The sequence below is a fragment of the Callorhinus ursinus genome, unplaced genomic scaffold (assembly GCF_003265705.2).
Source record: "Callorhinus ursinus isolate GAN/ISIS: 27379988/994484 unplaced genomic scaffold, GSC_fseal_2.0 scaffold16, whole genome shotgun sequence".
Classification (NCBI taxonomy): Eukaryota; Metazoa; Chordata; class Mammalia; order Carnivora; family Otariidae; genus Callorhinus; species Callorhinus ursinus.
In genome coordinates, this window is record NW_027397078.1 from 44,030,771 (window position 1) to 44,044,403 (window position 13,633).

Sequence of the window (13,633 nt, forward strand, 5' to 3'; positions counted from 1 at the left end):
TCTCAGACTCCCAGCCTCAGCCCCGCCTGGATCTCACACTCCCAGCCTCAGCCCTACCTGGATCTCAGACCTCCAGCCTCTAGGACTGGGAGAGAATACATCTCTGTAGTTCTGAGGCTGCCCCATGGTGGACTGTGTGACAGTGGCCCTGGGGCACACCCAGAGAATGCTCAGGGTATCGAAACATGGTGGCAATTTCTAAACAGGCACTAAGTGTGACCCAAGGTGCTAGAGAAGCAGCCCTCCTCTGTCCGGGCAGCGCGTGTGCCGCACCAGGCTGCACTTGCGGGGTCTCTCTGCTTTCGGGGCATCAAGAGGACCACACGAGTAGCCTCACCCAGCACCAGGATTCTGTCAGAATCATGCACCAGAACCAAGCAGCAGGTAAGTCTACCATCCACATCCTGCCCCACCAGCCCTGCCAAAGGGGCCCTTCTCACCCCTCGGGGACACAGCATGTCCCCAAAGATGTTCTGGATGCAGGCAACCAGGTACTCATGCAGGTCCTCCGTCATGCCCTCAAAGTTCCTGCACGCCAGGATGACAACCTCCCGGGGGTGGTTCTCCAGCCACTCTGAGATCTCCGTGAGCGTGTCCTGCGCAGGGGAGAGAGGAGCTCGTGCAGACAGTCCCCAGAGAGGCCAGGAAGGTGGGGGACGCTCCCGCAGGTCGAAGGGGCTTTTCCAAACAACACTCACTGGACAAACGGGCCAGGTCCCGCACAAACAGATACATGCAGCAGGCGTCAGCCATCTCAAACGCAGCCTCGCCAAAGCAACAGCTAGGCCGTCAGCCGTTGCTCAGGGGGCAGAAGCATATGCCTGGATGTGCTTGTCCATGCGTGTGTGTGACCGCGTGTGTGCATGCTCACTCCAGAGGGCACCGCGGGTGCCGAGGTGTGAAGTCTGAAGTGCCAGGGAGCACACCAAGGCCAGCCAGTGGCATGTGGAGTGAGATCCCGGGGATGATGTCTTCCTGGCCACACACACACCCTGGAGGGCTTGCGGGGGGGGGGGGGGGGGCAGGGTGCCCAGAGCAGGTGTGAAGCATGACGGTGATGTGTCACATTCACACTTTGGAACCCGTCATGTAGCGGCTGGGGAGACTGAAGACACCCCAACCAAAGGCGGGAAGACAAGGTGCCCCTTTTGCAAACTCCAGGAGACACTAGAGGAGTCAGGGGTCAGGGTGCAAGCTCAGAAATGCACTCTGGTCACGAGTTCTGAAGGCCGGCCTTCTCCTGTGTGCAGTGCATGTGGGTGGAGGCCTCCCCGCTGAGCCATGCACCCCCTGTGCCCCCGTACCTCCACCAGAGCAGTGGTGTATACCATGTGCACAAAGTGTAGATTCTTCTCAGTGCCGACAAGCATGTGTGCAATCCGCAGGTCCAGGTACCGCACCCCCGCATCCAGCTGCTTGGTGACGTCCAGCACCTGCGGACAGAGGTCAGGCGTCCCTGCGGGGCACCGCGCGGCCCCCACCTCGGTGCACTGCCACCGTCCCGGGCTTGGAGTTGGGCTGGAGCTGCCAAGCTGGGGGCCACATTGTTTGATGTGCAACCAGTAGGTATTGGTTCCCGCTGGGGCTCGGGAAGCCACGTGGGCCGTGCGTTTGAGAACACGCTTTCCTGGAGACACTGGCCACGGAGAGCCACAGAGGGAGGCTGGGGAGGCCCCGTCCTGCAGCACATGCCTCCTGGGCCCTGACACTGGCCACAGAGAGCCACACAGGGAGGCTGGGGAGGCCCTGTCCTGCAGGAAATGCCCCCTGGGCCCTGACACTGGCCACCGAGAACCACAGAGGGGGGCTGGGGAGGCCCCGTCCTGCAGGAAATGCCCCCCTCAGCCATGACACTGGTCATGGAGACCCACACAGGGAGGCTGGGGAGGCCCCATCCTGCAGGAAATGCCCCCTCGGCCATGACACTGGTCACGGAGAGCCACACAGGGTCCTGCCTCCCCCACTTCCCAGGCAGTCACCAGGAAGGAACCCTGTCTGGGTCTCAACAGCACTGGGCCAGGCTCCAGGAAGCCCCACCTGGACCCTCAGGGGGCAGGAGGCACCGTGGGGGGGGTCAGCTACAGTGGGCACCGTCCCCACCCCACTAACAGCACCAGGAAGAAAGGTCACAGAGGGTCAAGGGAAGAAAAGGCTGTCCCCTTCCACACAACGTCATAATGGGAAAAGCATGAATTTCCATGGAAATACTTTTTACACCCTGGGTCCTCTTGCGGGGAGCTTGCGTTCCTCCTGCTAGTCTCCCTGCTGACAGATTAGGAAACTGAGGTTGTGAGTCTCCGTAGAGGCCCACCATGTGCACGGCGTGGGGTCCCCACACCCCAGCCCCAGGCCGCCTCCATGCACAACCGCCTGGGAGGGACCTTGGTGCTCTTGGTGGGGCCTTGCCCAGAGACCCCGAGTTCTCAAGAGGCCCAGAGTCTGGGGAAGGGAATTCTGCCAGTGACTCCCAGGGGACGGGCGGACCCTCCTGCGGCGACCCCCAGTCGGCCCAGGCCGCTGTGCACAGGCTTGTGGTCCCGCTGCCCTTGGTGGACGTTCTGGATGGAGGGAAGAGACCATTGTGTCCCCTAAAACATCCCTTCAGACACTTGTGCTGTATTTTGAGACAGTAAAATAGGTGCTCATTGTTTTAATATTTGGAAAACAGCAGAATCCGGAGAGGCTGACAATGGACCCACGCTCTCACTGCCCAGGGCTTATCTCTGCGAGATCTGGGGATGCAAACCCCGCCCCCCCCCCCCCCGGGCAGAGAGGTCCCTGACCAGCAGGATGGGAGATCTGGGGATACAAACTTACAGCCCCCCAACCCCGGCAGAGAGGTCCCTGACCAGCAGGATGCGTTCCTCCCTGTTTGCCCCTCAGTGTGTGTGCTGCAAAATTTAATTTCAATTATGCCCCCTCCCCCGTCCAGTCTTCCCCAGAATCCTCAGCAGCTTCTGACATTGTACATTCTGGAGAAAATGACCCAGTGTATGCACCATTTCCCAGTGTGGGGACGCACCGTGATGGGGTTCCACTGACCCCTGTGTCTGGTACTGGTGTGCAGGCGTGGCTGGTTATTTCCTGCACGGGATTCCCTGAAGGATCTAGCCCTTTCAGCAGCGTCCAACAGACACCCCACACACACACCATAGACCTCATGGGACACACCATAATGGTGTCCCAGCACCACGGGGCCCCAGGACCCCAGCACTGCAGGACCCCACCACCGCGGGACCCCAGGACCCCAGCACCACGGGACCCCAGCACCACGGGGCCCCAGGACCCCAGCACCACGGGACCCTAGCACCATGGGGACCCCACCACCGGGAGACCCCAGCACCCAGGGACCCCACCACCACGGGACCCCAGGACCCCAGCACCATGGGACCCCAGCACCGGGGGACCCCAGCACCATGGGACCCCAGCGCTGCAGGACCCCAGCACCATGGGACCCCAGCACCCGGGGACCCCACCACCACGGGACCCCAGGACCCCAGCACCATGCGGCCCCAGCACCGCAGGACCCCAGGACCCCAGCACCACGGGACCCCAGCACTGCGGGACCCCAGCACCACCGTGGGACCCCAGCACCCGGGGACCCCACCACCGTGGGACCCCAGGACCCCAGCACCACGGGACCCCAGCACCGGGGGACCCCAGCACCGCAGCGTCTCTAGGGCCACAATGAACCCACCTACCCCTCCCACAGGGCTCTGGGGTGACTCCCAACAGGCACCTCACGTCAGGAATGTGGTTTCTCCGCATTCCAGACCTGCAGGTCCTGTAGGATTAACGTCCTGATGGAAATTCCTGGAGCCTAGCAATTACAAAGGTCAGAGCCCTGGGGGGGGGTTGGCCTCCACTGGGGGAGGGACTCCAGAGCAGGAGAGCCTGCAACCCAAAAACACAGACTCCTGAGCCCTCCCCCAGGCGGAAGTGAGAGATGGGCTGCTCCCCAGGTGACCCCCACGTTGCCGCCCCCAGCTGGGCCCCAGCTGGCACCCCTCCCCCGCTCACTGCCTCAGGCTGTGCAGGTGTCAACCCTACAGCCAGGTGCCCGTCCCCGGGAGGAGACCCCGGGTCCCCCTGAGCTTCCTCTGCACTTCCCCCCCCCCCCGGAGGACGCCCCGGGTCACTCTGACCCGCCTCTGCACACCAGGCACCACCACCCCACCCGGTCCCGGGTGAGGACTCCCCAGGTCACCCCAGCTCCTCTCTACGCCACGCCCCATCCTGTGAGGACCGCTGTTCCAGGGAGACAAGCACTGGGCAGGGAGGATGGAGCAAACCCGAATAGAGAGAACAGGTTCTGTGCTGTCCTGCACCTGAGGGACAGAACCACAGACTCCCTGCACATTCCCTGCACACCTCTCCCTGCACACCCCCCTCTGCCTTTCCCTACACACATCCCCTCCCTGCACAACCCTGCACACACCCCTCCCTGCCTTTCCCTGCACACACCCCCTTCCTGCATTTCCCTGCATACACCCCTCCCTGCCTTTCCCTGCACACACTCCCTCCCTGCCTTTCCCTGCACACACCTCTTCCCTGCACAACCCTGCACACACCCCCTCCCTACATTTCCCTGCACACACCTCTCCCTGCACACACCCCTCCCTGCCTTTTCCTGCACACACCCCCTCCCTGCCTTTCCATGCACACACCCCTCACTTCCTTTCCCTGCACACACCCCCTCCTTGCCTTTCCCTGCACACACACACACACCCCCCCCCCGCCTTTCCTTGCGTATTGCCTGCAGACCCTGGTCACTGCGGTTCTCTCTCATCTTTTTCACAGGCGTGTAAATCTCCAAACAGACGTCTGGACTGTTGCACAGCTCGGGGGTGTTTTCCCAGGACTGACGGGCTCTTAAATGTAACCTGGAGGCTGAAGACGCTGGCCTCCCGCCCCATCAGCCTCCAAACAGCAGAGCCCCTCGTCTTCACGACTGGGCAGGGGGCGGTCGTGTATGTCCGCTGGGTTGGTCTGGGGTCTGTTTTCCATTCCACTCCCCGACACACAGGGATCAGGGCGCCTCCCCAGCCGGATGATGCTGGTCACCCCCGCTGCTGACCCGTACCTGGGTGGTGGACCACCTGAGCACCACGGGGCGGGTGACACATGGCAGGACCTTGCCCAGAAGCTGCAGCAGCCAGGACTGGGTCTGGGAGATGGGCGATTTCTTGTTCAAGCAGTAGGTCATGGTGTCGTGGCTTCCTGCAAGCAAACAATTTTCCGGGAGCCTCTTCCTGCACCGCGTGCTCTGAGCTCATGTGGAGAACACACACAGCGCCAGGCGTGGGTCGTCGCCCAAAACGCACAACCACCCGGAACCTGCCGCCGCCGGCGGAGTGCAGAGAGTCATCCAGGACCGGGGGGCCCTAAATCCCATGACAGGTGTCCTTATGGGGACAGAAGAGGAGACACAGACACAGAGGAGAAGCCACGTGACCCCAGGTATGTCTCTGGTGGGGAAAACTAGAGGTCACTGTGGGGACGGCCCTGTGCAAAGTGCACCCTCACCCCACACAACCCGGGACATGCTCCTGAACTGGGCGAGGCACCCCCAGATGCATCCACACCGAAAAACTTTAAGGTTTCCCAGAAACCTCTGAAAAGAAGAGTAAGAAAGGGGGACTTTTACTCTGAGGGGCTAATGCACACGTGTTGTATATGGACGTGCCATATACATAAATAAACCTGCCATGTCAGTCAGACTCACGCTGTTGCAGAATCCACTCATCAACAGATCGCAATACTGAGTTCAGAGATGGACACCATTCTACCAATTTCAGGTACTCTAAAGAAGCATCCCAGTCAGGGGCCAAAAGGGTCCTCCCAGCACGCGGCTAACAGTGGAAATCAGGTGAGATTCCTGTGTCCTATGTCCCGTCCAGTCCAGTGTACCCTAGACTGTTGACAGATTTTCACGCACGATGAAACCATACCGTTCTGTTGGAACATATGGGTATGTCTCTCTGAGCATGATCCCCAATGCAAAAGCTATGAACGAAACGACAGGCAGATCTGACCCCATAAAGAAAAATTCACTTTTCCTTGGGGCGCCCACATGGCTCAGTCGGTTGAGTGTCCGACTCTTGAATGTGGCTCAGGTCATGATCTTGGGGTCGTGGGATCGAGCCCTGCACGGGGCTCCACACTCAGCAGAGTCCGCTTGGGGATTCTCTCTCTCTCTCTCCCTCTGCCCCTCCCCTCACTCTGACCCTCTTTTTCTCTCCAAAATAAATTAATACTTTTTTAAAAAATTGACTTTTCCTTTACGTAGAAACTTAAAAGTTACAAATAACACAGTATGAGATGCTTTGGGATGTCCCTGTGCTCAGCTAACATCCTAAAGATGTCCCCAAGACACGCTTGTCTGAATGCCCACATGGCGGGCAGAACGTGACCCTCCAAGATCCCCCCCAAATCCCCTGGGGCCTGTGCAGGTGTCATCCCATGCGGCAGAAGGGAATTTGCAGGTCAGTTATGGGTGTCGTGACGGGAGATTTTCTTGGATGATCTGGTGGCCTGACCCAGCCTCGAGGGACCTTAAGAGGGAGATGGGGTCAGACTCAGGGAGGTGGGCAGAAGGCATGTTGCGGGCTTCAATGTGGAGGAAGGGGCCCCTTGAAGCTGGACATGGCAGAGAAACATATTCTCCTGGGAACCTCCAGAGGAGCTGGCCTGGGGCGCCTGGGGGGCTGAGTCGTTGGGCATCTTTCTTTTTTTAAAGATTTTATTTACTTGACAGAGACACAGTGAAGAGAGGGAACACAAGCAGGGGGAGTGGGAGAAGGAGAAGCAGGCTTCCCGCCGAGCAGCGAGCACGACGCGGGACTCGATCCCAGGATCCTGGGATCATGACCTGAGCCGAAGGCAGACGCTTTTTTTTTTTTAAGATTTTATTTATTTATTTGACAGAGAGAGAGATAGAGAGAGCAGGAACACAAGCAGGGGGAGTGGGAGAGGGAGAAGCAGGCTCCCCGCAGAGCAGGAGTCCGGCGTGGGGCTCGATTCCAGGACCCTGGGATCATGACCTGAGCCGAAGGCAGACGCTTAACGACTGAGCCACCCAGGCGCCCCAATCAATAAAATAAAATAAAAAGAAAGGAGCTAGCCCTACAGGCACTTAGAGGTCAGACCTGTGCAGATTTCTGGGCCCCAGACCTGTGAGATGCCCCCTGTGTGTGGTATGGAGCCACAGGTTGTGGTCCTTCATTAAAGGAGCCCCAGGACACTCACAGCCACCCAGATGGTGGTGACTTCGGGACCAGGGGCTCCTCCCCCACTGGTGCTGAGGTGTCCCCGACCACACCAGCTGCGTCCCTCCCCACATCTGCCGTCTAAGGGAGCTACTTGCCCACACCCTCCGCGGAGGCTACCTGCATCCAAGGGGCATGGAGGGGATGGAGGCCCCCGGGACGGGCATACCTCTGTGTCCCTCCTCACTTCCCAGAACGACTCCCTGCTGATCCCCAGGACGCCCACCGGAAAACCGCATCCCGACTGCACACAGAGTACTTAGGGACCCACAGAAAACATGCCCCCCCCACAGGAAAACAGCCCCCGGGTGAAGGGGAAACCCTAGGGACTCAGGTCACCAGGGAGTATGTGCAGGGACGTTATCTCTCCTTGAGCATGCTGGTGAGGCCAGGGGCGGAGAGGGGCTGCAGGGGCCCCTCCAGTGGGAGAGACTCAGCACGGTAGCCTCAGAGAGTCCAGGACTCAGTCGAAAGAGCGATGGTGGGCGAGCAAGGCACACACCCTGCAGGTTCCTGGCGAAGCTGCCCACGGTGGGGACTGATGGTCGCCACACACGGGACAGTCTCCGTGACATATGCTCCCATACAAATGTCAGCAGAGTGCACACGGTCAGTACAACACGAGGCTCCGTATTTGCCCGTGTAGGAAATGCGGACGATACTATGTTGAGTAAAAAGGCAGATGGAAAATTGTACGGTTCGATCTTGTTCTCTGTTTATAGTATCTATCTTTATATATAAAAATGGATCATCCCCATATATAAATGGACCCGTATGCTATATATATTAAAATATATAATTTTAAAATACAGGTAAATATATGTCAATAGAGGATTTAAATTTTTTTTTAACTTACCTAGATGTTCACATTTTTCTGCAATCATTATCTATTGGGTATATGAGTTTTCTGTGGCTCCTTCAACAAAGTACCACAAACTGGGAGGCTTCAAAGAACAGAAATTAATTGTATCCCAGCTCTGGAGGCCGGAAGTCTAAGATCCAGGCGGGGCAGGACCACTGAGATCCAGGCGGGGCAGGGCAAGCTCCCTCCAGAGGCTCCAGGGGAGGGTCCTCCCTGCCTCTTCCAGCTCCTGGGGCTCCAGGCAACCCTGGGCTCATGGCCGCGTCCCTCCCGTCTCTGCCTCTGTCCTCACGTGGCTTCTCCTCTGTGTCCGTGTCTCCTCTTCTGTCTCTTGTAAGGACACTTGTCCTTGGATTTAGGGCCACCCTGATCCAGGATGAGCTCATCTCAGATCCTTCACTTTACATCTGCAAAGACCCTATTTCCACAAAATGCCCCCTTCCAAGGCTCGTGGGTGGAGGGGGACATGATTTTGGGGGGCACTGGCCAGTGCCTACACCTGGGTTTGTGCTGTTGCCCCTCAGGCCCAGCAGGGACACAGCCTGATCCCAGAGTTGCAGGGGCCCAGACGGAACCCAGCAGGCCTGACTCAGGGCTGCCAGGTCATTGGATCAGAGTCCCCAAAGTGTTGAGTGTGATCTCCTTATGGGGCAGACCCACTTTGGACTCTACAGGCTCCAAGCACAGAGGACACTCAGCACACGGGTGATGGGGAGTGATGAATACAGCCATGAGAAGACAGCGGGTTCCCTACATGGAGGGACAGACTAGCAGGGGAGCTTCACCCCGAATCCCTATGCTGTCACAAAGCCACACTCCCCTGGGATGTGCATATGCCTGCCGGGCTGCATTAGAGTAAAGGAGATGGAAAAGGGAAAACACTCATGTGGTGCATGTGTGTACACATGTGTGCATGTGTGCCTTATTGTGTGCATGCATGTGTGTGCGTGCCTGCCTGTACTGTATGCATGCATTATGTGTGCGCGCTTGTGTGCATGCATGTGTGTCCGTGCACACATCTGTACCTGTATTGTGTATGCGTGTGTACATCCCCTGTATTGTGTGCATGAGCATGCATGCATCTGTACCTGTACTGTGTGTGTACGTCCCCTGTATTGTGTGCATGAGCATGCATGCATCTGTACCTGTATTGTGTGTGTGTACGTGTCCTGTATTGTGTGCATGTGTGTGTGCATGCGTGCCTGTATTGTGTGCATGAGCATGCATGCATCTCCTGTATTGTGTGCATGCGTTGCATGTGCACGCATGTCTGCCTATGTTGTGTGTATCCATGTATGTGCTTCGTGCAGTTTCCCCACACCTGAGACCCATGGCATGCCAGCAGCACCCCAACAAGGATGGATAGAGAGGCCCTCACCTGGGATGGAGAGGTGGTGGAGGGGCACATCCCAGAGCAGGGGGCACAGCGCTGACATCCAGTCTGTATTTGTGGTGCATGGCAGGCTCTGGAAGCTGCCACAAGTGCTCACCTGTCCGCCCATCGGAGGTCACCCTGTGAGAGCTGAGGAAGGAAATGAAGTTTTGCAGAGGTCAACCAAGGGGGTTGCTTTCCCAGGGGTGGGGGGCAGTGGCTGCAGTGCATACCCTGCCTCCAGGGGACCCCCCTGCTTGGTCATGCGCTAATCTCCCCACTGCACCTCCGGACAGTGGGAAGGGGCTCACGTGCCAGCCTGCAGAGTCTGCGGGTACAGGGTTTCCATCCTGGGGGTGCCGGCGTCTTGAGGGCCCAGGTGAGCACCCCCTCCCCCTGTCTCCCTCTACCCCTGTTGGGGTAGGGCTCTGGTGCAAGGAATCCGAGAAAGGTTCCTGCCGAAGCCCGCGCACTCCCTTACAAGCACCAGGGCGATGCCCGGGGCTAGGGGATGGTAGGGGGGTCTCATGGGTCCATAGCCTATGGCCAGCGCCACTGCCTTCCAAGCATCTGCCAGCTATGTGTCCCACGCACACTCTCACAATAAGCAGACCGGTGGGCGTGTGTCACCAAGTGCACGGGGAAGGGAGCCCCAAAGACGTGGCCACAGTGGTCCGTGGACCAGCGGGCAAGACCTCGCCCCTGGTGCCTCTGAGGCTAAAACCACATGCCCCCGTCCAACACAGCCCGGCCTCCTGACCTGCCACCTCCACCCAAAGGGACACCATCAGGGACTGAGCCGTGCCCCGGAGCCCCGAGGTGACACCTCCTAATTTCCCTGCAGGAGCCTGTCTTGGGCTGAGCTGTGTCGTGTCCCTGCCACCAGATTCCAACATGGCAGCCCTCGTGTCATCTCCCTGGGTCATAGGATGGGTTCTGAGCAGAAGCACGTGGGGCAGGAGACCCGGGCCCATGGTGACCATGCAGCGTGTCGGCCACCACACAGGCATTCCCGACCCACCCTCTGCGAGGGACGAGTTCCCTCTAGTCTGGATGTGGCCCTTCCTCTGGCACGGCCTCCCGCTGTTGGAGTGGTAGGGGGTCAGAATCTGCCTCCCTGAAATAATCTGCTTTGCCATAAGGATTATTTTGATCTAAAGGAGACTGAGAAAAAGCAGAAACAAGAAAAACTCTCTGCCCTCCTCCTGTCTGCTTGAAAGCAGGCATAAATTTCCCTTTGTGAAGCCGTCCCTGCTCCCTGCTCCGTCCCCTGTACCAGGAGAGGGAGGAATATTCTCACTGGGGAAGTCTGCATAACAAGCCTCACTAAGTAACACTCACCTCCCATTAGTTTCCCCCAAACGCTCACCTTCTCACAGTTTACTGTCCCTACGACCCCAACCCCCTCTTCCTCTGGCTTGTCACTTCTCCACAAATGTATCACCCTTTGTTGAAATGGCAGGTAAGCCCATAAGTCTAACTATCTCCTTGAATCCACTTCTCTTCTGTGAAGGCTTCTGCACACCTACAGAATTAACCTTTTCTCCTGTCCATCTGTCTTTTATCATTTTATTTTATTTTATTTATTTTATTATTTTGTTTATCTTTTTTTTTAAGATTTTATTTATTTGACAGAGAGAGACACAGTGAGAGAGGGAATACAAGCAGGAGGAGTGGGAGAGGGAGAAGCAGGCTTCCCACGGAGCAGGGAGCCCGATGAGGGGCTCAGCCCCAGGACGCTGGGATCATGACCTGAGCCGAAGGCAGACGCTTAACGACTGAGCCACCCAGGCGCTCCTATTTTATTTGTCTTTTAAGTAAGCTCTATGCCCAACATGGGGCTCGAACTCTCAACCCTGAGATCAAGAGTTGCATGCTCCACCCACTGAGCCAGCCAGGCACTCCTGTCTTTTGTCATTTTAATTTGCGGGTCCCAGCACAGAACCTAAGAGTGTAGGAAAAAAATGTCTTCCTGGTCTACACTGTGTCTAGTACGCCAAAAGCCAACAACATTGGTTCTCATTCTGTCTCAGCAGCAACAAAGACCAGTCCTCTCTCCCATCCATGAAAGGGTCCTTGAGATAATCTAGTAGCACCCGGGCCATCCGTCTTCACTCATGGCCTGTTCCAGGGCTCTCTCAGCTCACGCTCGGTGTCAGTGGTGTCCCTGCAGGAGTGAGTGTGGGATCCCAGGCCTCCTGGGGGGCTGACGTTCACGCAGCAAGCGTCCAGGCTGGACTGTGCCATGTCACACACACACACACACACACACACACACACACACACACACACAGGAACCAGTCCTCGAGGTGCCATCCGGCCACAGATGGGCCACTGCCTGCCCCGTGCCCACACAGGTGTCCGGAATGCAGGCGGATCAGGAATTGTGTAACCCCATCCTCAGGACTCCATCGTGTGTGTTGGTGGACCGCATCGGGGCATGTGGTAAGGCCTGACTAGGACACACAGCCTCTGCATGCTTGTTAGAACAGGGGCTGGGGCCATGCCTCTCCCAGCTGCCGCCCCAGGGGGCCTCTTCACCCCCAACTGAAGAGCTGGCCAGAGCCCAGTCCCATCCCGGTGCCCCGGAGAGGAGGCTCTGGTGAACCCTGGGATCTCCCAAGGACTCGTCATTTTGCTTCCAAGGAAAACGACTCTCTGAGCTTCAAATGAAGGGGGACAGAACATGCCCCCTAAAGTGTGCCCTTTGGACATTAGGGTTCTTCCCAGAGGAAGGCCAGCGAGGAGCACCAGGCACAAAGAAACTGCAGGACGAGGCACAGGTTACCCTGCAGAAAGGCTGTTTCCAAGCAGATGGGGACGTCAACCTCCAGAGGCATCTCTGTCCCCGCACCTGGGAGAGGTCCTGGGTGCACCTGCACCCCCATGCTGTCCCCACCGAGCGCGCCCTTCCTCAGCTGGACCCTTCCTCAGCTGGACCGCCTCCACCCTCTGGACTGGAGCAAGGCAGGGCTTAGGCAAGTCCGGGGGTGGGGATTGCACAAAACCGGGGTGAGAGCGGGTTCACAGACGCCCACACCCAGCGAGGTGAGATACCGGAACCTCCCACCTGTGAGTGTGCAGGGAGGCTGCTCCGTACCCCATGCGGCACGTGTCATCCTCGGGCGGTGACAGTGACACAATGACGCTCAGGAAATAGCTCTTCGGTGAATAAACAGGCGGACTCGCGGCCGGCAGACCCACCTGACATTCCGCCCTCCTCCTCACCTGGCTCCCCACCGCTCCCTGACCTGCCTGTCCGGAGGCCCTGCCCCAGCACCTAAGGACCCGCCATGACCCCCGGGCCAACAAGTGTTTCACCTGCTCGGCAGTAAGGTCGGTGCCCAGGGAACCCGCCACCATCAGGACCCCGGGGCCACAGCCTGGGGGGTCCGGGCTCAGCTCTGACCCCAGCCAGTTCCCACCCTCCCCGCCGGCAGGGACACCAAGGCTGGAGTGGACACTCTGGCGGCCCTTCCTGCTGCCCCTCCAGCCGGGTCGGGAGGAAAGGGCAGCCTCAGCACGCGACCGGTCCCCGCCCCCGCCCGCACCTCAGGCTGGGACCACCCACCTGCCCGCTGGCCCCGCAGCGGACCCCCTGCACTCAGCGGGGAGGCACTCACCGCCCACGGCAGTCTCTCCGGCAGAGTTTCCAGCAGAGGCTCCCTCCGCTTGCCCCCGATGCTCAAGCACGTCCTAAAATGCTCTCTGCCTTGCCATTGGATGTCGGGAACACCGCCCCCAAGAGGAGGATCCGCCTCCAGGACACTCATTTCCTGCCCTGCGGAGCGGCAGCCTGCCACCTCCAAGCCCAGAGCAGGACCCCCCCAAGCCCAGAGCAGGACCCTCAGGTCCAGAGCAGGATCCCCAAGCCCAGAGCAGGACCCCCGCCCCCAAGCCCAGAACAGGACCCTCAAGTCCAGAGCAGGATCCCCAAGCCCAGAGCAGGCCCTCCCCAAGCCCAGAGCAGGACTCCCCCAAGCCCAGAGCACGACCCCCAAGCCCAGTGCAGGCCCTCCCCAAGCCCAGAGCAGGACCCAAAGCCCAGAGCAGGAGAGTCCCCAAAATCCAGAGCAGGACTCAAAGCCCATAGCAGGGACCCCCCCAAACCCAGAGCAGGATCCCAAGCCC

General features: G+C 58.8%; 1 protein-coding gene across 3 annotated transcripts in view; it reads right to left on the reverse strand.

Moving 5' to 3' along the window:
- The window catches only part of PLCXD1 (phosphatidylinositol specific phospholipase C X domain containing 1), a 21,675-nt gene extending 8,484 nt beyond the window's left edge, over window positions 1-13,191 (reverse strand). The window contains exons 1-5 of one of the 3 annotated variants that reach the window (XM_073902182.1): window positions 13,126-13,191; window positions 9,509-9,652; window positions 5,084-5,220; window positions 1,305-1,433; window positions 441-596 (exon numbers count right to left, since the gene is read on the reverse strand). In XM_073902182.1, coding sequence (XP_073758283.1) covers window positions 441-596; window positions 1,305-1,433; window positions 5,084-5,220; window positions 9,509-9,632 — 546 coding nt within the window. In that variant the 5' untranslated portion in view covers window positions 9,633-9,652; window positions 13,126-13,191. Of the gene's footprint in view, window positions 1-440; window positions 597-1,304; window positions 1,434-5,083; window positions 5,221-8,124; window positions 8,497-9,508; window positions 9,653-13,073 lie in introns of those variants that run through there. The other 2 variants (XM_073902183.1, XM_073902185.1) reach the window with 2 other exon arrangements.
- Between the last annotated feature and the right edge of the window lie 442 nt (window positions 13,192-13,633).